Below are 24480 nucleotides of genomic sequence, written 5' to 3'. Positions count from 1 at the left end.
CTATTGAAAAGGAGAAATAAAAGATGTGGATGGATCACAGGGGAGGGTGATAACACATGGTTAACACCTCTCCCCATCACAAAACCCCCTCTGCTTCTCCCTGCCAGGAGTCAACGCTCTCATCTTCGTCGGGCTGGACCGAGTGGCCAACTTTGACAGAGTGATGCAGCTGGAGTTCGGCCGTGGCTTCACCTACAACAGGCCTCTCAGAGTTAATCTGCTGGACCTGGACTTTGAGCTGGCAGAGCAGCTTGTAAGTAACTTGGCACGGGCAGTGCTGCCTTGTAATGCTGGAGGGCAGCCCACAGCTGGATGTCCTGCGGGGCTGAGCCGTGGCTGGATTACACCCTCTTGGCTCTGCTCCTCTCCCCCCCCTGCCTCACGTCAACTCCTTTCACAGATGCCACAGCAAACAAAGTTCAGAGCAGATCACAGTCTCTTCCCACTCCTGAAGAAACCCTTCTCCAGCCAAGGCTTTAGGTCAAATGGGATGGGATCAGATGCCATCAAAAGCTGCAGTGCCAAAAACCCGCCTTCTGCTTGTGTTTACACTGTTGGTTTTTTTAGCCTTACAGTAATGCCCTGTCGTGCCTGGTCAGTGCTAAACCTCTTGTAGAAGCCTTGCTTTCGAGATTTCTTTCCCTGATCTCATGCACTGCCTGTATTTTAGACATGCTTTTAACAAATGTAGGAGTTACCCTTTTAAGTCCCTCCCAGCCTAACCCATTCCATGATTCTTTCCTCTTCATACGTTTACTTCTTTCCCAATGCAGTCCCTCTCGAGTTAATTTTCTGTCAGCCTCAGTATGTCCAGTCCCTCCCAACTTCTCAGCTGCTACCAGCATGATTCAGCTCCTTTTCCAGTAGATTTAATAAGATTGGGTTTAACCACTGGTCCCTGTGGTAGCCTTGCTGGGCCCTTCCTCACAAATCAAAGCGCAGCCCCTTGTGAGTGAGCCTTGGGTTTTGGGATAAGAATTGGTCCCCAGCCCCTCCCCAGGTAATTCAGCCCAGAAAAATCCTTTCAAAATGTAAATGTGCAAAGCTGGCAGGAAACATTTGCAGCCAGCAATGTACTTGGCAAAGAAAGTGATTTTTTCCCTCTTTTTTGCTGTTGGATGATGTAAAACCAAGCTGTGGTTTCTCTGAGTCCATATCATTCTTTTTAACCTTTTTTTTCCTCCTTTACTGTGTGTTTGCAAACTGTTCTCAGCCTGTGGGTTGCTGCTGAGCTGCTCACTGCAGCGACTTTATTGTGGTCTGCTCCCCAGCCTGGATTTTTTCCTTTGGAGATGGGATTTCTCTCTTCAGTGACAGGCACAGCTCTGGGGACTGATGTCATGCTACATGCACTCTGCCCCACACAGTTTCTGTTTAAACCCTTCCCTCTGGTGTCCAAAATCAGCTGTTGGGACTCTGGCAGGTTTCTAATGCTTTCAACTTCCCATTTTTCCTGCAGGACAACATCGCAGAGAGGGCGTGCTGCAAGGTCCCCTGCAAGTGCTCAGGACAGAGAGGGGACAGAGGTGTGCCAGGCCCTATAGGACCAAAGGTTTGTCACTCCATCTGGGGATGAGGGCTCCCTGTGCACAGGAACCTGATGGCGATGTGCAGGTCGTGTATTTGCAGTGGGTGATGCTAATGGGGAGATCAGCATCATTTATTCTCCCCTCCTTTGAAAACTGACCCTGGGACATGCAGAGCAATTGTGGCTGCTCTTCTTCCCTTTCCCCACAGCCTCAGTGCTGCAAAACATCCAAGAGGGCAGGGATAAACGTCTGGAATGACAGGGTGAAACATCCTGTGAAACAATATAGGGACATCAAAAGATTATATCTCTCATTAACACATATGGCCAAGCAGCTGCTTTGTCCTTATCTAAGAAAACCTTGGATATCAATCACAGAACTATGAAGGGAGTTAATAATTTTCTTTGTTGTCTTCTAGGGTGTCACAGGGGATCTTGGCTACGGAGGCTACCCTGGTGATGAAGGAGGACCGGTGAGTGAGTGCCCCTGTTCCAATGGGGACCTCAACACTGTCAAGTGTTTGGAGGTGTTTCCACTAAATGAAAAGCCTCCAAACATTTTTTCCTGCTGGGAATGTGGATGTGGGTTACAAGAGGCAGCAGAACTCTGAGTTTCCCACACCTGACATGCTGAGTTGCTGGTCCCAGCTTCTCCTGAGAGAAAGTTAGTAGGGAGCTTCTCGAGAGCTGGAGAAGGATAATGGGGGAATAACTCCCATTATTTGATGTGACCCATCTCTGTGCTATTCCCCAAGGCAAATAAAATCCTCAACTTCATCAAATCTGCAGCCTATGCCAAAGTTATCCATACTACCTGCAGCTGAAAGATTTGAGTTAGTCCAAAAGTGGAACCAAGAGTGATGTTCCTACCCCTCACATGGCAGACAATGTGAATCCCAGGAATTCTTACCAGCACTCTTCATCCAAACTCTGCATGAATCCCTCATCAGCCCTGGAATAAACATCCCTGCAGGCATCACTCCCAAGGGCTGAAGCTGAGGCCAAGGGGCTGACAGAGCTCATGGCTTTTCCAACAGCCCAGGCAGGGGCCAAAGGCTGCTGTGAGACATCCCGTGCCAGGCAATGCTTTCCTGGGGCTTGAAGGTTAGGATGGGATTAGACATCTGTGCACAGCTCTGAGGGCTTCATCTTGTCATTTTGGTTTTGGAAGAGAAGCTTCACAAAACTCTTTCACAGCTGAGGGACTGGCAAGGATGTTTCTCTCGATGATGATGAAGACTTGCAGTTGGTCTCTATGTGAGGAATGTTGTAGTGATAGTGGGGTGGCCAGGCAAAACCTGCTGCTCCTGTGCCTCCAAGCCACCTCCTGTGGCAGGCAGCTACAGAAACAGGCTTAGCAGGCAACTCCTGACTTGTTTTTTCCCCTCTGTGCACCAGGGTGAGCGTGGACCTCCGGGTGCGAATGGGACACAAGGTTTCCAGGGATGCCCCGGGCACAGAGGAACAAAGGTACGTGTGGAACAAGCCTGCAAAGAGCAGACCCAGAGCCCAGGGGGTGGGAGTCCCCCAGGGGTATCTCCTGCTGCTTCAGGAGGTCACCCTTGAGTGGTTGTGTCCGCCTGGCCAGGCACCAGGGCTTTCAGAGGCTGCTGTGGCTTTGGTGTTGCTGTGAAGAGCAAAAAGGCAGCCCAGAGAGCCAGGCTCAATCCACAGACAAGGATGATCTGTCTTCTGCAGTCTGGCTCTGGGGGAAAGGTTTGGGAAGGGATGGATGTGCGTGTCTTGGCACAGGGCTGGGACAGTGAGTGGGTGGAATTCTGCTGCTGGGGAGTAGGGAGACAAGTGAGCCATGGCTGGGGCTTTGAAGAGGAACCTTGAGCTAATGGCCAGGACAGCAGCTGCACCCCATGCCAGAAAAGGTGGTGAAACATACAATGGGAAGTACTGAAATTGAGGGGATGTTTCCTACCATTTGCTCTGGCTGCATGATCCTCTGGCAAGGAGAAGAGGAATGCATAAACCAAGCCCATTAGCTGAGATACTGAGTTTCATTAAAAGTCTGTTCAGCCTTGGACAAAGGCACTAAGACTGGCTCTGGATTAACATAAAATTGGGTGCAGGGAGAAATGAAAGTCAGTGAAGGAAGAGTTGTGGCAAGGAGTGAGATATTTTATTGGATCAGCTGGATTAACCCCCATGCCCCACATATTTTATCTTGGCACAAGTGTTGGGGAGGCAGCTGAAGACAAACATTGACATAAGAGAAATTAGGGAAAGTCCTGTCCTGGTCATGGCTCTGGGTCTGCCACCAAGCCCAGCCCTCCTTCTCCACTGCTCCCTATGGCAGTGAGCTGGAAAAAAGTGGAGTAACTCTTTTTTTTATCTCCTCAGGGTTCTCGGGGATTCCCAGGAGAGAAGGTAGGGAGCCATTTCCTCATGCCACAGCAGTGGATAATGAGTGTGTGGCACATCAGTATCCCCTTCCCCATTCCCCCTTCCTCTCACTGAGCATTTGCCCCTTGCCTCCCTTCCACAGGGTGAACTGGGAGAAATGGGTCTGGATGGCATTGATGGAGAAGAGGTCAGTAATTTTAATTGCTTTTCTCTTAATGACTTGATGCTTCAGCAAAGTGTCTAAAAAGCACCTTGGAAGTGGCAAATATCCTAAATTTTTTTTTTTTTTTTTTTTTTTTTTTTTTTTTTTTTTTTTTTTTTAGGGAGACAAAGGTTTGCCTGGCTCCTCTGGAGAGAAGGGATATTCTGGCAGGAGGGTAAGCTTTAATCTCTTTTACAGTGGGGCTAAATGATGGTGTAGAGGTGGATTTGGGCCAGGGGAGGGTGGAAAGCCATCGTGCTCCCCTCAGGGCTGAGGGCTGGGCAGACATGCTTTCACAAGCAAGAGCTGCTCTTCCTAACTCTCCACCTCTTCCCACAGGGAGATAAGGGAGTCAAGGGAGAACGAGGGGAACGAGGCGACCGCGGGCTCCGTGGAGATCCGGTAAATACTGCTCAGGCATCTCCTTGATTTTCCACCACCTTCCCACTGATCCTGGGCTCATCAGAGAGGGGGGCTCTGGCCTATTAAATGCTGTTTGACAGTGGCAGGCCCCATGACAGAGCAAGGACTCAGAGGTGACACATGAGTATCACGTTATACCAACGCATCAATCACTGCTTCACCATATTAAAATTCCCCTTCCTCTTCTCCTTTAGTATTACTTCTCAGTTGAAAAGCTGTGTCTGTCTGAAAACATCAGCAATACTTCATCTATTTCAGTCAAAAAAGGGAAAAAAATAAAAGAAAAGTTGGTTCTCAGCTCTAGCTGAGAACTCTCTCAGTTTATGAGATTTGATTTTCATGTCCCACTTACACAGATGTTTCTCATTGCTCTGTTGCTTTCAGGGAGATTCAGGAGCTGATAATACTCAACGGGGCCCCAGAGGACAAAAGGGTGAAATTGGACCAATGGTAAAATTTCTTTGTTGTCTTTGTGTTGTTTTTTGGTTTTTACAACAGAATGGGCCAAAGAATGGGGGAAAAAGGGATGCTGCCAAAAAGATGCAAGTTTCTTAAACTCATTGTGCCTTGTCAGATGGAATATTTTTTTCCACTAGAAAATGTTGTTGATTTGGGACCAAAACTTTCTCTGGGAAGATGTCAGTTTAGAAGATGTTTTGTGTAAAAAGCACCTTTTAATTTTTTTTTTAAATTATTTTACAATGCCATTTGTGATGTTGCCTCTGAAAAGAACTTGGAAATTACCTTTGTATGTTCTCATGGGTCAGATACAACAGCAGAGAACTGATTAGATTACACCAAATCTAAACCTCCTGATTCACCTGAAACCTTTTCAAGAAAAAAACCCCCACACACTCCTTGGAAAATGTCAAACCCCATCTGTTTTCACATCAGCTCACAATAAAAAATGCACTTAATTTGTCAGAAGGCATTTCCCAAAGAATAGGAATGTTGACTTCTGCTGGCTCAGAAACTTGATGGAAAGTCTCTGTGAGTTGTAGAAGGATTCCCACCAAAGGCAGGACTTTCAACTTGTGTGAAAGCATGAAACGAGCCATTTTTGGAGAACTGAATCTGTTTTCCCAGTGCCTGCTCATCTCAGGGCTCTCACTTGAGTTTTGTTTTTCCCTTAGGGAGATCCTGGACTGGCAGGGCCGGAGGGCCAAAACGGTGAAGCGGGGAGGAATGTGAGTAGAGTTGCCAGACCTCCAGTCAGCAAGGCCCAAGCTTAGATTGACCATAACTTTTCCCCTCCTTCCTTTCCATGTATTTTGATTCAAACAAACAACAGGAATTCAACTTCAAAACCCAACAAGCCACCCCAACAATAAGAAAAAAAAAAAATCTCAAAAGGAAAATGCCTCCTGGCTTCCTGACTTGTTGTAGAAACTTTAAAAGTCGAATTTATTCCCATGAAAATAATTCAGTGCTCAGGTCAGTGGCATTACATATGATTTATGTATGAGGCCAGGTTGGATAGTGCTTGGGGAAGGTGTCCTTGCCCATGGCAAGAGGTTGAAATTAGATGGTCTTGAAGATCCCTTCCATTCCAAACCAGTCTGTGATTCCATTATATGCATCTGCATTTGGCTGCTGGTTTTGGAAAGGCAAAAACTGAGCTAGAGCAGGGATGTCTGGGATGTGTTTCCTGCTGCTTGTCACTCCTGTCCCAGGGAGGGTGACATGCTCCTGACATGCTTGAGGGAGCAGCTCACCTCTGTGGGGGATATGAGGAGGAAAAAAACATGCCCAAGTCTGATTTAAGAGATCTGACCATGTGGATTTCTCTCTCTCTTTCCCTCCAGTAGTTTTAAAACATCCAAATGTAGTTTTTGGACTAAGAAGCTTTGATAAGAAGAATTTATCTAAAAGTAATAGGAAAAGGTGTACTTAGATCAACAAGCCTCATTGTTCCTTCCTTTGCAGGGCATGGCAGGACGAAGGGGGCCCATAGGAATAAAGGTAGGTGGTGATGGGACAACAATGGTGCTCCTGCCACACCATGGGCCAGGCAGCCTCAGCACCCAGAGGGATGTGCCAGGAGAAGGCTCATGCAGGCTCTGCTTGTTCCTCTCTGCCTCCTCTCTCCTCCAAATTTCCCAGCTCCTCCTCCTCAGTCTCATCTCCCTGTGTGCTCCTTGCTGGACTCAGTGCAGAGGTGTCCTGCCACAGCATTCCCTGGTCCCTATCCATGATTTGTCCCTGTGTGCTGCTGGAGCAGTGTAACAGGGCCTGATGGTTGCTGGCCATTGATTGCAGGAGGCAAATTGCCCTCACCATCACTGCGCTTATTATCTACTATCACCATATCTTAAAAAAAAATAAAAAAAGAAAAAAAGAAAAAACCTTAGTGAAAATCCTATCTTCTCCACTCTTTGTGCAGCTGTGGATGCCCTGATCTCCCCTTTCCCTTCCCACGGTGCTGACCACATCTAACCTGCCCTGTGCTGTTTCATTCTTGCAGGGCACCAAGGGCGCGCCTGGCCAGCCAGGGCCAGCTGGAGAACAAGGCATGCGAGGGCCACAGGTCAGTGAGGGCACAGCAGAGGGAAGGCCTTGCCTCATGGTGCTGGGTGTTACCTCATCACAGCCACCTCCCCAGAGACCCTCACCCACAAAGGCTGTTGGGATTTGGGTATTTTTGGGTGTGCTGTGGCCTGGCTGTCCCACCCGCCACACCAGCCAAAGTGTGACATGTTTGCAGAGCATCCCTCAGACACGGCAGAATTTGCTTCCCCTTGGATCTTGGTGTGTTTCTTGGTGTGTTTCTGGTGTGCTGACAGCCTCTCTTTTCTTCCCACACAGGGTCCCCCTGGCCAGATTGGCACACCAGGCATCAGAGGAGAGCAGGGCATCCCTGGACCCAGGGTAATCCTTCTGCTGCTTCCCAGACATGTTGTTGTGAACTAATAAGATTCCAATGTGTTTTCACATTCCCCTCTCCTAGGGCTCCAGCTCTGCTCCAATCTCTTTTCACACTCTCTTCCAGCATGATTCTCCTCTCAACTTATGCTTAGGACTTCTTGATCAAGAGTTACAGAAGAGAAAGAGATAAAAGCAACCACAGAGGGGTCAGAACTTCAGAGTTTGGTCCATTATTGCAATTTTAGTTAAAGAGGATCACTGAGTGACTGGTGGGACATCTCTGTGATGTTTCATCCTCTGAAGCCAGAGCATGACCATCTCACATGCCTGCAGGGGCCACCCCATGTATTTATTTCTTCCTCCTGCTGCATTCCTCAGCCACATCCTTTGACACAAAGCCACATTGCATTTTCCCACCCCAGCATGATTTTCCCCCTCCTGCTTTCCCGTGGGTGTTCTCTTAGGGTCAATATAAATTTCTGATGGCATCTGCATTGAACTGAGCTGGACCTCCCAAACATAAGCAGACTTCTGAACTTCCTGAGGTGTTTTGAGAGACACCAGCTCTAGTAGTCAGTACATGATTTCTATGGTCATCCAGTTCCCTAGTTCCTGGCACCCAAGTTTCCCTGAACGTTGCCAACATGCCTCTCCCCGTTTCCATTCCAGGCTGGGAGTGGACCTCCAGGACCCCCAGGAGACCGTGGCAGGATTGGTCCTCTGGGAAGGAAGGTATGTCTTCAGGAGCACTGGGCACCAGCAACTAAAGCTGCGTTGAAAAGCTGCTGGATTTTGCATGGGCTTAAAGAAACCCATGAGGTGAACCTCTTGGGCTTGCAGTGTGGGCAGAAGCAACCCTGTGCTCATTGTCTCATGAGGCTCCCATTTCAGTGAGCAGAAAGGCAAAAGTAGCTGAGCAACTGAGATTCCCAATGAACTTTCCTGGGCAGATTCTCAGAAAATGCCCATGCGGGAAGGTTCCTGAAATCTTTCCTGAAATCACCAAAGGTCCCACTAAAGAGTATGCATGTGGCAGCATTTTGGGCTGTGTAGGTCCAGTCATGCCTTTCTGCCACAAGGAGGGCTGCAGACTGCTCTGTGAGAGGAAACCAGTGTTGATGGGGTGGGGAAGGCACAGAGCAGCCTGGAATTTCAGCACATCCTTTAAAAGATGCTCCTGTTTTTAGGGTGAGCCTGGAGACCCTGGACCCAAAGGGCCGAACGGACAGCCGGGCCCACGAGGAGAGATGGTGAGTGTGGCCATGCCTTCACACCTCTAAGGACACTTCAGGAACTTCAAGGAGCATTTAAAGATTTCACAAAGCCCTGTGGCTTCAGTGGGTTCTTTCTACTGGTGCTGCTGGACCTGTGGGGTTTAAGTTATTCATTTTCATATTCATGACTCTGGCTTTCCAATTTTAGGGTGATGATGGACGCGATGGAATTGGTGGCCCAGGTCCTAAAGGCAGGAAGGTAGGTGTATGCTCAGCATTCTCACCTCCTCAACAAGGGCAGGGAGGCAGCCAAGATCTCCAGTGCAGATGGATGAGGGAATTTTCTAGAACATATCCAAATTAACCTTTCTGTTGTTTCAGGGAGAACGTGGCTTCGTAGGTTACACAGGGCCAAAGGTAGGTGCATCCCATGAGCTGTGCATTTATTTTCCAAGCAATTTTCCACGGGCCTGTGCAGGTTTAGAGCTGCTGTTTGTGTGCTGTTTTCCCCTCCTAGGGTGGACCTGGTGACCGTGGTGTTGCTGGAGGCCCCGGCCCCAAAGGAAACAGAGGCCGCAGAGTAAGTTGGACCATGGTACAAATTTTCCCTTCTGCATGAATGCCTTGAAAGATGGACACGTCTTTTCCTCCAAGTGCTTCTGGGAGTCCTCCTGCAGATGTTCATGGAGGGGATTTCTCTGCTCTCTCTTTCCAGGGAGATGCAGGAGTACCTGGGATACCCGGTCAGAAAGGAGAGATTGGATACCCTGGGCCATCTGTAAGTGTTCGTTGCATTGCTGATTGCCTTCATGTAATGGTCTCTGTGGGTGCCAGGGGTTGAAAAATAAGTCCATCACTGTCTCCTGCTGATTTCAAGTTGAGGAAATCCCTCTTTATTTGTGTTGGATGTGTCTCCATTAATTTTTAAGCAGCTGTTTATCACTGACAAATATTTACCCTTCCTCAAACCAAAGGAAAAACTCAAGGGACATGCTCTTACCTGGCATTAGGAATTGCCCATGGCAATATGCCCCTTAAAATTCCTTTTAGGAGATTCTCATCTCTTTATCATTCACCACCCCATTCAGGATAGGACCATGACCAAATCTGGCTGGCACAAGGCTTCCTAGAAAGGCCAAGGTGGCTGGGCTTGCTTTGCATGTGAACCTGGAGAATCATAACTCATAGAGTGGTCTGGGTTGGGAGGGACCCTAAAGGCCATCCAGTTCCAGCCTCCCTTTTGGGTTTGACCTCAGCTAGGTTTACTCCTCACACAGAAGAGCCCTGCACTCTGTTGCTGGAGACACAGCTGAAAACAGACAGATTTTCCCATGGCTCAGTAGTTATTCTGACAGCGTTCATGAGGCACCCTGAAGATACACTTTGCACTCAACTTCTCTTCCTTCTTTGAAACAGGGCCTTAAAGGCGAGAAAGGAGAATCCAGAGATGTAAGTGTGGCACAATTTCTCTCTTGTTTTGGAACACCCCTGGGTTGGCTGTGTGACATATTTCTGTCCTCTCCTTTCTTTATTTCCTAAAGCAATGTGCGCTGGTGCGGAACATCAAAGACAAATGCCGTGAGTACCTCCTCAGTGCCTTGCTGAGCCCCCCTCTCTCTACCCTTATTTGCCCATCATGTTACAAGAATGGCACTGACCAAGCTGTTCTTTTCTCTCCATCTTTTCCACAGCTTGCTGCTATGGTAAGTCTCATTCAGTCCTTTAAACCCCAGGGTGGCTGCATGTTGCTCTCCCCACGTATGGATGATTTACCCCTGCTGAGGACACTGTCCCTGCATCCTGACAGCTGCTTGAGGCATGGCTTGTTCCCAATGCCCATTCCAACAGGTCCCAAGGAGTGCCCTGTCTTCCCAACCGAGCTGGCCTTTGCTATTGACACCTCCTCGGGCGTCGTGAGGGAGGTTTTCAACAGGATGAAGCAAACCGTGCTCAGAGTGGTCAACAACTTGACCATCGCTGAGAGCAACTGTCCCCGAGGGGCACGGGTGGCCCTGGTCACCTACAACAACGAGGTCACCACCGAGATCCGCTTTGCTGACGCCAGGAAGAAATCCAGCCTCCTGCAGCAGATCCAAAACTTCCAGGCAACGCTGACCACGAAGCCGCGCAGCCTGGAGACCGCCATGTCCTTCGTGGCCAGGAACACCTTCAAGCGTGCCCGCAGTGGCTTCCTGATGAGGAAGGTGGCTGTCTTCTTCAGCAATGGGGACACCAGGGCGTCCCCACAGCTCAACGATGCTGTGCTGAAGCTCTACGATGCCGGGGTTGTGCCGGTATTCCTCACCAGCAGGCAGGATGCGGTGCTTGCCAGAGCTCTGGAGGTTGGGCTCCTTCACCCTTTCTTTATTTTCTGCTCGTGCCCTCGGTCTGGTTTCATGGTGTTGGATGCCACAAGCATTTGAAGCTTGGCTTTCAAAGGCCTCTCATATGTGGAAGGCTGGCCAAAGTCATCCATCTATTAGGAGAGAAACACTAATTTTGTAATCCCCACAGCACATGCTGGGAAATGCTAGTGAGACCCCTCTTTTCCCAGGCCATGACTCAAGTGTGGGATGAAACAGAAGGAAAAGTCTGACAGAAAGGCAAAGGGTGGGAAGGTGGAAGTACATTAGCTTTGCTGGCAGAGGGAGAGAGGACAGACAGCCGGGAAAAAGCCCCAGATAAACTCACTGAGCACTGGTTCAAGTGCTCCCTTTTCTTGGAGTTTATGGCTCTAAACTGACACCGGGGATATGAGGCTCCTCCAAAAGGGATCACCAAGAGCATTGTGCTGAGCAGAGAATTCCTCTGAGCTGAGAGCAGCAGAAGGCAGTGTTACTGACTCTGTGTGTTTCTGTTTCCATCTCACCAGATCAACAACACGGCCGTCGGTCACGCCATTGTTCTCCCAACCAGCGGCGGTCAGCTGAATCAAACCATTCAGAGGCTTTTGACTTGTCACATTTGTTTGGGTAAGGCATCCAATTTCTCCTCTAAACACTTCCAAATCCTTCTGGCCAGGCAGCAGTGGGTTGTAAGAAGGGAAGCCCAACTTGGGAGTCAGCCCTTTTGTTGATGTATACAAGGGATTCTTGGGTTGAGTGGAAAACATCGGCATCGTGAATGAGTTTTGCTGGGCGTACTCCACTTTGTGAAGAGGAGCTCCTTTTTTGTCTGGTTGCCACTTTTACAGCCCAAATACTGATAGCTAAGTGCTCTAAAAGATGGCCTTCTGCCACTTATGACAGTGTGCTTCAGGGATCCCCTTGGACAAAGAAATACATTAAAAAAACACAGAACACATAACCGAATGTGTTCTGGGATGAAATACTTTGGTATCAAGCAATGGGACCACTGAATTTCCGGGGCTTGATGGTATTTCATGCGACACAAGAGATGTTTATGGTGATGAGGGAGGGCTGTGTTTGGGTCCTGCAGGTGAAACCAGCTCCCTGTGTTTCTTCCCCAGATGTGTGCGACCCAGATCCCAGATGTGCTGGAACTGGCCAGAGACCTTCCTTCCGAGACAGAAGGGCAGCCCCCACTGATGTGGACACAGACATAGCCTTCATCCTGGACAGCTCCGAGTCCACCACCCCCCTGCAGTTCAGCGAAATGAAAAAATACATTTCCCACATTGTAACCAACCTGGAAATCAGCTCAGAGCCAAAAGTATCCCAGCACCACGCCAGAGTGGCCGTTCTCCAGCAAGCTCCTTACGAACACGAAATCAACTCAAGCTTCCCACCAGTGAAAACTGAGTTCTCACTAACTGATTATGCATCCAAAGAGAAGATCATTAATTACCTCCACAACCAAATGACCCAGCTGCACGGCACGAGGGCTCTAGGAAGTGCAATTGAGCACACAATCACTCATGTCTTTGAAAGCGTGCCAAGCCCTCGGGATCTAAAAGTCATTGTTCTGATGATGACTGGAAAAGTGAACAAAAGAGAACTTGAGCATCTGCAGAGGGCTGTCATCAGTGCAAAATGCAAAGGGTACTTCTTTGTTATCTTGGGCATTGGCAGGAAGGTGAATGCCAAGAACATCTACAGCCTTGCCAGCGAGCCCAATGATGTGTTCTTCAAGCTGGTTGATAAACCAGGAGAGCTCCATGAAGAGCCCTTGCTGCGTTTTGGGACACTGCTGCCATCCTTCATCAGAAGTAAGTGCAACATCCTTGCAGCCCAAGTGTCATGGAAGGGGCAACACATGGCCTCTGAAAGGTTTTTAGCAGTAGGACCCACTGAAGTTAGTATCTTTTTTTATGGTTTGTACTGTTTGGTGCAATTTGGGCTTTACCAATACTTTACCAATTTGAGTATGTCTGGGTTTTGCTCATTCTGGCCTCCCCATCCCCTTCCATGTTGATCCACCAAGTAGAGTTTGCACTTCAATGCCTTGGTCTCCATGGGCTCACCTGTGGATTCTGATCTCATCCCACCTGGCTTGCCTCTCACATAGATCCCACTGAGGCCCTTTGCAGCACTTCCTTGGAGCTCCTTCAAAACCCAGCAGATCTTTCTTCCCAATTTCACCATAAACATCATGTCCAGCAGGCCCTTGGCTGGCTCAGGCTGAGATCTGCTGTTGCTCTATGCAGATTTAAGGACCAGATTTACAGGATTCTTTGCTCAGGGATAAATAAAGCTGCTGTATTTGGGATGTGCTGACTGTGCCTCGAAAATCTACATCTCAGCTTATCTAGAGAACCCTGGCTGGACCTCCAGATCCTAAACACACCCATCCAGCAAGGATAAGATATAGACCTCTTTTAGGAAATCTAGTTTTTAGCAAAAATTCCTGAAAACCAGATTAATGGGCTGATATACCACAGATTCAGGAATGTAATGCACTAAATAGAAAGCAAACATCTGGAAATAAATGTTTAGGTTATCTCAGTTTGCTTTTTCCGTTTACTGCTTACAGCAGTCCTGGAAATTTCCAGCTCTTGATTACCTGTGTGGTTGGAAGTGTCCTGTTACAAGAAATGTGTTTATAAGTGACAGACTCAGGCAAACAGCTCTCTTGTAGTTAAGGCCCTTGTGTTTGTAAATTGAAATAACAAATCTCCCATCCCAGGATGTTGCAGTAACCAAACATCAAGCAAGAAAAGGAAACTAATTTCCTTTTTTTTGTTTTTTGTTTCTTTTTAATTAAGAAGAAATAAATGTAATGTGTTGGTAGTGGGTATGAACCATCCTCAGCTCCAGTATTTAATGTCTCTCTCCATCTCCAGGTGAATATGCTTTCTACCTGTCTCCAGAGATAAGGAAACAGTGTGAGTGGCTCCAGATTGGTCAGCAAATCCAAGGCCAGCACCCCGTGCTCGTTGGGCAGAAAGCAGTGTGAGTAATGCTTTGGGGAAAAGGAAAGAAAAAGCAACTTCACTTTCAAAAATCAGGATTGTCTTTTAATTAATATAATTCTAATAGTATTTCAATTAATATTACTGGCTCCCCCAGTGCTGTGTCAAAAGAGCAACAGAGATATCTTATAGAGAAGGGTGATGAATAATTTAAATTTGGGGTAAATTTCATATTTATATATTTATAAAAATATGAAGGAGGTATATGCTGACTTTGATTGTGTAGGTGAGAAATTCCAGAAATTACTATGAATTTGGGGCTTTCTACTCCAAGCACTATTTTCAGAGGCTGGGCTGCCCTGGGTTATCTCATACACAGAATCCAGCTAATATTCACCCATGCTAATATTTTCTGAAGAGAAGTGGAAGCTTGTGTCACCCAGACTCACTGGTGGCACAGAGCTGTCCTGGCTTTAGAAGGCCAAGCCGCTTGAAATCAGGCACACTGAAGATCTGTCTGAGTTCACTTTCATCAGAGAATCACAGAACAGTTTGGGTTGGAAGGAACCTTAAAGAACATCTTCCAACCTCTCGCCACGGGCAGAGACACCTCTACTAGGGGCACATTTCACTGCTTGGATCTAAGCACTTTTCACTCACTGTGGGCAAATCTAAAGCTGACAAAGACTCTCGACCTCAGGTGGGTTCTTGCCAGTGGTTTTTACACCAACTCACCTCCATTCCCAAAATTCTGCCCAGGTTCGTGGCTCCCAACGTGACCGCCAGCCGCGCCTTCCCTGCCAGCACCACGGTCAGTGCCACCATCAAGCCAGCAGCGAGTGCCCACGCCAGAACCACTCCTGCCAGCACCACGGCCCAGGCTAGAGCCCCCCAGACCACCCCAGCCAGCTCTGTGGCCCAGGGGAATGCCACAGCCCAGGGAACAGCCAGTGCCACCACGAGCCACAGCAAAGCCAGCGGCCGGGCTGCCACCACCACCAACACCACAGGCACAGCGGCCGGCGGCAGGAGGAGACACAGCGGTGCGTGAGCAGCTCTTCCCGTGTGGGCAGGGCTGAACCACAGCAGGCTGTGGCTCTTGTCACCTCTGAGAGGATTATTCCTGTGGGAAATGTCATACAGAGGGCAAATTTTGGTTTTAGGTGTAAATCGGGAGGTCTGTGCTGGGGCATTGCCAACTTGCGTCAAGAATTTTGTGCAAAATGGGTGAGGGACAGACTGCCCCTAGAAAAAACACAAGCAGGATCAATCCATTTCTCCACAGAGAGCTTCTCTTTCTAGTGTGGCTCATTTGTTTCCAAGATTTCCTTGGAGCATTGCCCCTTGGCCAAGTTTTGCTATAAATGGTGGTTCATATAATGGCAGTTCATATCATGGCATTGTTTGAACTCTCAGCTAACAGGAATAGTTAGTTCATCAAGGGATGAGTGTGGAGACCTTTTTGGGAATACCAAGTATCTTTCATGTGGGCACAGTTCATACAAAGGGGTATTTTTGCAAGGGGGTACAGGCAGATCTGCACTAGCCGAGTGAGGATCAAAAAATGTGTTCAAAAAAATGTGTCAAAAAATCAAAAAAGCACAGGGAAGCTCATCCAGTCACTGATGGCAAGTCCCTGCATAAATAATAAGCAAAAAGCAATAAATAAAAGCAATCAGCTTTTGCAAGGCTAATGCTTTTATCAGCTTGAGGGGAATAAACTTTTCTGGGTGTTTCTTGCCCCACCAGTGCTTCAAACAGTGTTTATAAAGGTCTCATCCAGTGATCTGCCAGAGTAGGAAAACCTTTCCATAACAACTTCTTTGACCTGTTAAGGTTATCATCCCTGCAAGTGTTCAAGACCAGGGCTTGGAGCAACCTGCTGTAGGGGAAGGTGTCCCTGCCTATGGCATGGAGGTTGGAAGGAGATGGTCTTGAAGGTCCCTTCCAACCCAAACCAGTCTGTGATTTTGTGTTCATTCTTAAGCAGGCTTGGCTTGAAGGTCTTCAGCAGCTCAGTGAATCCATTGCACCCTAGAGAAGGAAGGATCTGACTGGGCACATTTACAGTTGTTGGGAAAGTGCTGGGAATTTCAAGCTGTGAGAATCTTGGGGGAAAAAAGAAGAAAAAAGGCTTTGATTTGCTAGATTGCAACAGATTATTAAGGATAAATAAACCACTCAGTGAATCATCTGAGCTATGGAAAACAAAGCCTCCCCTGCAGGGGCATTTGAGACAGCCTAGCTTGCACTTGCCATGGAAAGAAGATTCTGCAGCACTGAGGCACTTCTTCCTCGAGATCTTTTCCCTCTTCACTCACTGCTTGGTGTCCCTTCTGAATCTGATTCTGATTCTGATCCTGATCCTGATTCTGATTCTGATTCTGATTCTGATTCATATCCTGATTCTGATTCTGATTGATTCTGATTCTGATTCTGATTCTGATTCTGATTCTGATTCTGATTCTGATTCTGATTCTGATTCTGCCCTGCAGCAAAGACCCACGACATCCAGATCACAGATGTCACCGAGAGCAGTGCCAGGCTGCGCTGGGCCAGCCCTGAGCCCCACAGCACCTTTGATGTCACTGTCACCTTGGCACAGGACCATTCCCTTGTGCAGAGGCAAAACCTGACTGGCACCGAGCACGTCATCCGGGGGCTCCGGAGCGGGCAGAAATACGCTGTTGTCATCACTGGCTCCCAAAAATCCCAGCACAAAGTAACCTACACAGGGTCATTCAGCACGAGTAAGTGGCTCTCATGTGGGCATTTATTTTGTTTCATTAAGTGGGCACAAAAAGTGGGAGGGGAAAAAAAAATATAGGGATCGAGAATAAGTTGGTACTAACAATCCCAACGTGGCAGATGTGTTTCTTTGAAAAATGGGAGTTTGCACTTCAGTGGGGTTAAATCAGCACAGAATGTGGGATAATTAAAGGCAGTCCCAGAGTGGGTTTGTTATGTGCTGGAGGGTTTGTACATCGGTGCAAAAGGTCTTGGTGGGGGCCCAGCCTGCACTACTGCAATTAATAATGAGTCAAACTGGTAAACTCAGTCCAGCCTGATTTCAAAATAAGCAAGAAAAGCTGCTTTCCTAATAGCCAGTTCCATAGCTACTGATCTGCTTCCCACACTACCCAGAAAAACCCACAAAGAGGAGATGAAAGGGAAAGTTTAGTCCCTTGGGGATCCAAACTCCATGTGTGCACAGCCATCACCAAACTCTCTGCCATGGCCAAAAGTTGCTGTCTAAGACACAGCCAATGTTTTTTTTTAATACAGTTGGCACAGAGGTGACTTGGCTTGGTGGTGTGAAGTTTGTGCTGGTCCTGCCAGTGCCGTGTCTGGCTTCCTCTGGCACTTCCAAGACAATTCCAGTGCCCATGGAGAGCCTTTCCTCTGGCTTCAGTGGGTTTGGACCAGTCCCTCACCTTCACAAGCAATTAACATGCCCACAAAAATGTTGAGAAAAGACATCAGTGGGTAGAAGTAACATTTGCATGTGCTGAATTGGAGCTCCCAATGCTGCTTTTCCCGTGGAACAAACCTTGAATGGGAATAAACTGAGTAGGCACTGGTGGAAAGCTGTGACCTGGACACTGAGTCCCTCATAGCCACAACCAAACCATACACTAAAAAAAAGCACATCCAGCCCTTCCCATGGCTGCAGACCCTCCATGGAATATTTTTCACCTGTGACAATCCTCACCATAGAGGGGCATGAGGCCTGATGGGAGGAGTGTGCTCCCAGAGAGCCCTTGAGGGAACAAGAGAGAACAGATCCATCATGGATTGGCTCCATGAGGGGATGCCATTTTTCTTCTGCCATCTCCAAGGCCAGGACACCAAAGCTAAAGTGGCTCCTGAGAGGCCACATCCAGCATCCCTGTCAATGCTGTGGGGTGAGTGGGGCCATCCAAAGCAGCCCCATAAGGGCCCTAGGATGCTCCTCTATGCTGACCCCTGAGGATGAGCCCAAGCAGAGCCACTGCGGAGGGAAGACAATCCCATCCTGGCCCAGCCAGGCAGTGGGGGATTGCTCCTCCCATCAGCTGCCTGCAATAAACATTTCTCCCATGTGTGTGCTGGGCTAAACAGATCCAGAGCTGGCCCCTGTGCTGGAGCTGGGGCTGGGGTTGTTTGTGACTGTCCTGAGGGTGCTGCTGCTGCTGCTCCCTCCCCCTGAGTGACCCTCTGCCTCTCCCCACAGAGACCCAGGCACAGGGCCAGGTGTCCCTGGCCAACATGATGCTCAACACTGAGCCACTGGAAGGGCCTGAGAGTGGTGAGTGTGGGGGGTTTGCTGGGCTGGGGGCTCTCACAGTGCCACTAACACCAAGGGATCTGAGCATGGCCCTGGTGACACCCTTGGCAGCACAGGCCAGAGCCCTGCAGTGGGGTCTCTGCCTCTTTTCATGGCTTTGGGTGACACCAAGCTCATCACACCGGTGCTGTCACACACCATCAGTGCCACAACCCCTCCTCCAGGGACCTGGAAGGGCTCTCAGCCTTCACCCAGCAGCACAGCCACTGCAGCCACACCAACAATGGCTCTGCCATCATCGCTCCCGTGTTTTCCTTCAGACATTCTGCTTGTGCTGGGGCTCATTTTCTTCACAGAGTGGTCTGAGAGCACAGGGAAATGCAGCCAGGAGCTGTGGAGCTGCTGTGGAGCTCTGGCTGCTGCTGGTGTTGAGTGAGATGAGCATGGATCTCAGTCATGCCTGGCTGGTGGCACCACTGGAGCTTTGTGCAGCAGAGGGGCCAAGGCCTTGTGCTGGACCAGCTCGTTTCTCCTTCCTGCATGACCCATCATCCTTCCCTTCCCATGTGCTCCTTCCTGCTCATTTGGCCCCTCTCCCTGCCACTGCCATCCCCCTCATCCCTCCTTGTTCCTTGCACCCCTTGCCTTTGTTTAACCCCTTGTTTAACCCCCTGGCACCAGCCCTTGGCAAGCCAGGTGTGTGGGCTTCTCCTGCCCTAGGGAAAAGGGATGTGCTGAGTGCTTTGCTCTGCACCTCCACACAGACCTCTCCATCTCAGCTCCATTTGCAGCAAACACCTCTGCCTGAGAATTTATGGCAGCCAGCAATCTGGGGGTGGGAGCATTCCCCAAGGATGCTCATCCAAAGGTTTTTAATGGGATGAAGACCATAAAAAGGGCAGGGAATTCGGGATGGGTTTAGTTGAGCCTCCTCTGGTTCGTGGGAGACACCCATGTGTAAATCTTCAGAGAGATTTTGGAGTAAACCCTACACTCTGCCATCCTTGTATGGGTAAAATACCATGGATGGCCCAGCACAGCTAATCAAAACTCTGGGATTTGGACCTAAATTATCATTTTTGGGGCAGGAAAGGAGCATATGTTTAAGTGTTCATTGAGCTTTCACATATGCCAGGTGCAACTTGGTTTTAGAGATAAACACACTTAAGGACTAGAAGTCACTGCCAAGACAAAGAGCTTTGAAAAGAGGGTGGGGGGATTTGTGTGAGGGCACCAGTGGGGAGTAAGGGGTTCCCACTATGCTGCTCCCAGGATCTGTGACAAAACCAAAGCAAGAAGAGGTAAACTGGAGGCTGAGGAAGGTTTGCATCCAGAAAAACACATGAGAGGGAAATGCCACCAGTCCTGAACCAGACTTTATTTTTCCTTTTTTCCCCCCTCTTTTCAATCTCTTTGCTTTTTCAGCTTTTAACCCCCTCAGGATCACTTAACCTTTGCACCTTTTGCCATGCAGATTGGCCAGACCCTTGCTTGCTGGACTTTGACATGGGCATGCAGTGCAAGGACTATCAGATTGTGTGGTTCTTTGACTCCAAACACAAGTTCTGCAGCCAGGGTTGGTATGGTGGCTGTGGAGGTAATGCCAATAGATTTGAGACCGAAGCTGAGTGCTATAACAAATGCTTAAAGCCATGTAAGTACCCCATGAGGATTCACCCTTTTGCATTTTGTCCTGTTGTCAAATGATGTTTGGATCAGAGAGAAAACACCATTTAAAATCCAAACCCGTGCGCTTTTTCCTCCTCCAGCAGCAGATGAGAAAGCCATGCAGCAGCCACCCCTTGAGAAGAGATTCTCATCAGGTAACACACCCCTCCTCCAACAAAATGAATCATCACAAACAAAGCAAACCCATTCTTCCACCCTGACCATTTCACAGCATGCATCCAAGCCTGTCCAGCCCCACATCAAAAGTAGCACAGATTTAGTTTCCACTTGCTCCTTCACACCACCATGCCCTTCCATCTGCTTTGCATGAGCCAGTCACTTTGCATGTGTGTTGTCCCACCAGGATGTGCTGTGCTGGCACAGCCTGGGTGGCAAAGCTCCCTGGATTTCACCAGGGACCTGGGGTGGCTGAACTGGAGCGTGGCACGGTCCCAAACCTGTTTGTGTTACCTCTGTGTGACCAAGAAGTGCCACCCCTCTGCTGGAATGCAGAGAATTCCCAACATTTCACTGCCTGTAACCAAAACACCTGATGGAAAGTGACTCCATGGGGCTTGGGCATTGCATGGAGGCTTTTTCCTCCATCACCAAAAGAGAAAAGCCAATCCTGAGGGAGGGGCCTGCAGGAAAACAACACTGCCCTCCTCTCCTCAAGGATTTTCTGAGGTTAAGGGATTATGTTTGCAAACCCCTTCAAGACCTGGGAAGGGAGAAGAGGCTTGAAATCGCCTGTGTTGGTTCAGCAGGGGGTTGGGATGGGAACAGAGCCCAGAAAATCCTTATCAGAGCAGCCTCCCCCTCCCAGAGATGCTTTAGGGCCCTTTGTGGAGCTTAGAGGGAAACCAAGGAGTGAAGACAGCTCTGGTACCTAGAGGCAGGGCTTTAGTCCTTGCAGTGGCCTGGCAGGGTTTGAAAAGGCAAATTACAGACCCTTCCACCTCATTTGCCTTTCTTAGGTTCATTTTAGGATCCTTAAATATATTTGGGAATTTTTGTCACTGGCAAAGATCCAGGAGGCAAGGAGTAGGTGGCCACCACCAGCCACAGAGATGCCTGGGGTGGCCAAAGGGCATTTCAAGGTGCTTTGGGGATGCAAATGGGCACCATGGATCCTCTGGCTGTAGTCTGAGCACTTTGCTGCCAGAGTGAAGCAGCACACAGCTTCATTCCAGAGCAGGATTCCTCCTTGGGAGAGCAGGGAAGCCTCCCTGATGAGGATTTCTCTGGAGGGCAGGAGTTTCTGCTAGCCCTGTCCCACAGGCCAGCCCCTTCTGATCCCTGTCACATGCTTTGATGGTGTTTCCAGCAACTGTTTCTGAGGCTAAAGTGATATTTCATCAACTTGGCACCGCTCTGCCCTGGCACAGAGTCAAGGAAAGCAGCCTTGGGGCCCTGGAGGGATGTTCAGGTCTCTGCCCGCTGCGCTCTGCTCCCTTTATTCCCTTTCCATTTTCTGCAAAGCCAGAGCTGGAATCCACATGGAAAATGGACACAGGAGTTCAGGGCAGCTCAGCTTTTAAGGTGCTCAAGCTCTGGGTTCAGCCCTCAGCAGGTGCAAGAATGAGAAATGAGTTGAGCTCCCAAACTTTAAGGCACTTTGGGTGTGAAAACGTGCACCAGACCCACTTTCCTTTGGAAGCCTTTCAAATGCTGTGATCCCCTTTAATTATGGACTTTTTACAGATAATTTTTCATGTGTAGATGTGGAACATGAAGCATGGTTTAGTGGTGGGCTTGGCAGTGCTGGGCTCAAGGGTCTTAGAGGACTTTTCCAACCTCAATGGTTCAATGGTTTTATTTTTTAATTGTTAATAACTTTTTCACCATGACAAAAGTAACTCTTAAGTGTAACTGAGGAGCCCAGGCACACATTTTCTCTGTGGGATGACTTAAAACCCTGTCTCTCCCCATCTTTTCAACCTCCTACAGCTTAAAACACATTTTAACTCCCTAGTTCTTGCTCTCCATCAATTCTTGGAAAATTTTCGGTAAGATTTTGTTTCATTTCAGACCGAAATAGGGGCAAATTAGGTTATATACACAAAAGAAATCCTTCTGTTTTGATTAGTGTTTGGACTTCATTCTTGTGCAGGGTTTGGGGAAGAGTCATTCCTGTGTTCACATCTGCTAGATTTCAGTGTTTTGGAAAGTGGGGAAGAAGGGAGATGTCTTTGGAAAAAGAAAATCTGAATATAAAAAAGGCAAAGAGCCTGCCTAAGGCATGGGGAAGCTTTAGGCTGTAGGAGCCCAAAAGCAAAGCTGAACTGGAAGGTCAATACTGATTTCTGACTACCCCTTACCTGTGGTGTTTAGGCTGTGCTGAGCAGAGGTGGCATAAGCTCCTTCTCCTTTCCTGTGTGAAGGGAGATGCGTGACCTGACGCCAAATCAGTGATATATTTTTTTAATTTAATTTTTTAAAAATTATCCAGCAATTTCATTTTGCCACAATCCAAGCGCTCTGTTGTTTTGTCCCCCGCTAACCCAGAGAGGGATGCACGATGCAGTGTGGTGCACCCAGGAGCATCTTCACGTGGAAAATTTCTCTTTAAAGTGAAGTCAGTCCTTTTGGTGGTGCCAGTTCTTCTTGCCTTGCAGCCCAGCCAGTCCTCTCCCAGTTCTGAGACTGCCAGCTGATTTCCTACAGATCCAAAGGATTTGCAGACAACTACTGCCATGCATCACCTCTCCTTCATCACTCCTGGATGCATGGCAGCAACACAGGAGACAAACAAACTGGTGACCTCCAGGGAAAGAGGTTCTCTTTGCAAAGAAGGAGATGGGATTTAGTCATCTAAATCAGGAGATTTCACAATCTGAGCTGTGGATGCCCTTTCCCAGCCTGCAGACACACTGAGAAAAGCCAGTGCTCCACCCAGGAGTGCCACTGACCCCTGTTGCTCCTGGTTTTCCCCACAGTGATGGATGTCTGCCGGCTGCAGAAGGATGAGGGCACCTGCAGGAACTTTGTGCTCAAGTGGTACTACGACCCCGAGACCAAGAGCTGCGCCCGCTTCTGGTACGGTGGCTGCGGCGGCAACGACAACAGGTTCAACACGCAGAAAGAATGTGAAAAACTCTGCACCCCTGGTAAGAGAGCCAGCCTGGCATCCCCCCTCTGCTGCTCCTGGCTGTTTATCTTCCTTTAAAATCCTGCATCAAAACCTTATTTGTTCCTTCTTTCCCCACCAGGTGCCATCAACCCCGGCGCGGTGACGGCGATGGGGACATAGAGCCAGGGGCCGGCCAACACTTACCTCTGAGACAGCATCACCTTTGCCACCTTGCCCCTATAGAAGCTAAGGGTATAGACAACCTTGCACTGTAATATTTCATGCTTTAAACTCCCAGGCAAACCCCGAGGAGAGGGTTTTGCTGCATGACCTATCAATATGGTGCTAAACTGTTTGTGGACTGAGTGCTACACGTGCCCGGGTTATATTGAATAGCTTCAACATTGCCAAATATTTACCCAAGTGCAGATTGTTATTGTCTCTCAATATGTCTTCTAAATTAGCCTTTTTGCCCCCCCAATTCTGGCTGTCTGCCTATATAAGGCATCACAAAAATTAGTAAAAAAAAAAATCATCATAATTTCAATGCAACTTGTTACCTGCTTGCTTTTATCCTTCTCATAACTGAGTGCAACTTTACAGGGGAAGCCTTTTTGTAAGAGAGTGGCTGATTCTGATAAAAAATTGGTTCCATTTCCACTCTTCCTCTCTTTTTTTTTTCTCCTTTTGCTGGATTCAGTCTCAGACTACATCTCTTGTATGCATTTGTACCACATGTGGCCAACCGAACTAGCAAGGAAAAGGAAGCAAAGTTTCCAAATGCAAATGCACTGCTGGGACCAAGGCCTCAGTTAACAAATCTTTAAATTGTGGTGTAAGATGCCTCTGGCATTCTTCTGATGTTGTATGTTTTATAAAATACAAAGCAAAGCAGTCTGGGGAGGGGGAGCAGTGGGAGGGGGGGGGGGGTTTATTTTTATTGTGGATTCTGTGTCAGGAAGTCTATACAAAGAACTTTTAAATAAAGTCTAATGGAGGTTTTGAGAAACTTGTGGGTTTGTCTTTGTTAAAGCCAGTGTGGGCATCAATGGAATCATTTTCCAGGGTCTGGAAAGCAATTTTTTGGGTGGGGGGGGAAATCCCACTGTTCCTCAAAGGGAGGATAGATGTAGTAAGGGTATTCAGGGGGACAGCACTGAGAGGCTGTTGGCAACCTGGAGATTTCCAGCTTGGAAAAAAGGTGGAAACAGAGATGTCTTGGTTGTCAAATCTCCATCCTGAAGGAATTTAAACTGAGCTGGACATGGCATTTAGCAACTTGGCCTCAGCCAGTCCTGGGTGTCCCTGTGTATTATTATTATGTGTATTATGGTACAATGACCTTAAGTATTTTCATCTGTCTCCTTCGCTTTCCACAGCCATGATTTTTACCTTTCCTCTCCTTCTCTGACCTCACCTAAGGAAGATAAAATTCCCAGAAATAATGCACATTTCCCTGCCCCCCCCAAAATCCCCCTGAAGGCAGAAAGCAGATGAAAGTGGCCACCCCAGGGCACAGGGCAGCTCTGGGTTTTGGGACTCAGTTGCTGTCCCCAGGCAGGGCTTGGTAACAC

The 24480-nt window shown here is 48.4% G+C and overlaps 1 protein-coding gene across 1 annotated transcript in view; it reads left to right on the top strand.

Moving 5' to 3' along the window:
* COL6A3 (collagen type VI alpha 3 chain) overlaps positions 1–23836 on the top strand; it is a 58539-nt gene extending 34703 nt beyond the window's left edge. Inside the window, exons 14-46 of the mRNA XM_074547995.1 lie at positions 108–253; positions 1460–1552; positions 1948–2001; positions 2927–2998; positions 3881–3907; positions 4026–4070; positions 4207–4260; positions 4425–4487; positions 4893–4958; positions 5642–5695; positions 6435–6470; positions 6973–7035; positions 7314–7376; positions 8043–8105; positions 8561–8623; positions 8796–8846; positions 8969–9004; positions 9105–9167; positions 9303–9365; positions 10004–10036; positions 10129–10165; positions 10279–10290; positions 10436–10929; positions 11460–11559; positions 12057–12755; positions 13830–13938; positions 14658–14941; positions 16394–16648; positions 18112–18186; positions 19640–19819; positions 19935–19988; positions 22773–22943; positions 23046–23836. Of these exons, the coding sequence (XP_074404096.1) occupies positions 108–253; positions 1460–1552; positions 1948–2001; positions 2927–2998; positions 3881–3907; positions 4026–4070; positions 4207–4260; positions 4425–4487; positions 4893–4958; positions 5642–5695; positions 6435–6470; positions 6973–7035; positions 7314–7376; positions 8043–8105; positions 8561–8623; positions 8796–8846; positions 8969–9004; positions 9105–9167; positions 9303–9365; positions 10004–10036; positions 10129–10165; positions 10279–10290; positions 10436–10929; positions 11460–11559; positions 12057–12755; positions 13830–13938; positions 14658–14941; positions 16394–16648; positions 18112–18186; positions 19640–19819; positions 19935–19988; positions 22773–22943; positions 23046–23086 (3719 nt within the window). The 3' untranslated portion in view covers positions 23087–23836. The remainder of the gene's footprint in view (positions 1–107; positions 254–1459; positions 1553–1947; positions 2002–2926; positions 2999–3880; positions 3908–4025; positions 4071–4206; positions 4261–4424; positions 4488–4892; positions 4959–5641; positions 5696–6434; positions 6471–6972; positions 7036–7313; positions 7377–8042; positions 8106–8560; positions 8624–8795; positions 8847–8968; positions 9005–9104; positions 9168–9302; positions 9366–10003; positions 10037–10128; positions 10166–10278; positions 10291–10435; positions 10930–11459; positions 11560–12056; positions 12756–13829; positions 13939–14657; positions 14942–16393; positions 16649–18111; positions 18187–19639; positions 19820–19934; positions 19989–22772; positions 22944–23045) is intronic.
* Positions 23837–24480: the final 644 nt, after the last annotated feature.

This window comes from Zonotrichia albicollis, chromosome 10 (genome assembly GCF_047830755.1).
Source record: "Zonotrichia albicollis isolate bZonAlb1 chromosome 10, bZonAlb1.hap1, whole genome shotgun sequence".
Classification (NCBI taxonomy): Eukaryota; Metazoa; Chordata; class Aves; order Passeriformes; family Passerellidae; genus Zonotrichia; species Zonotrichia albicollis.
This window is presented reverse-complemented; position numbering and strand designations above follow the sequence as displayed.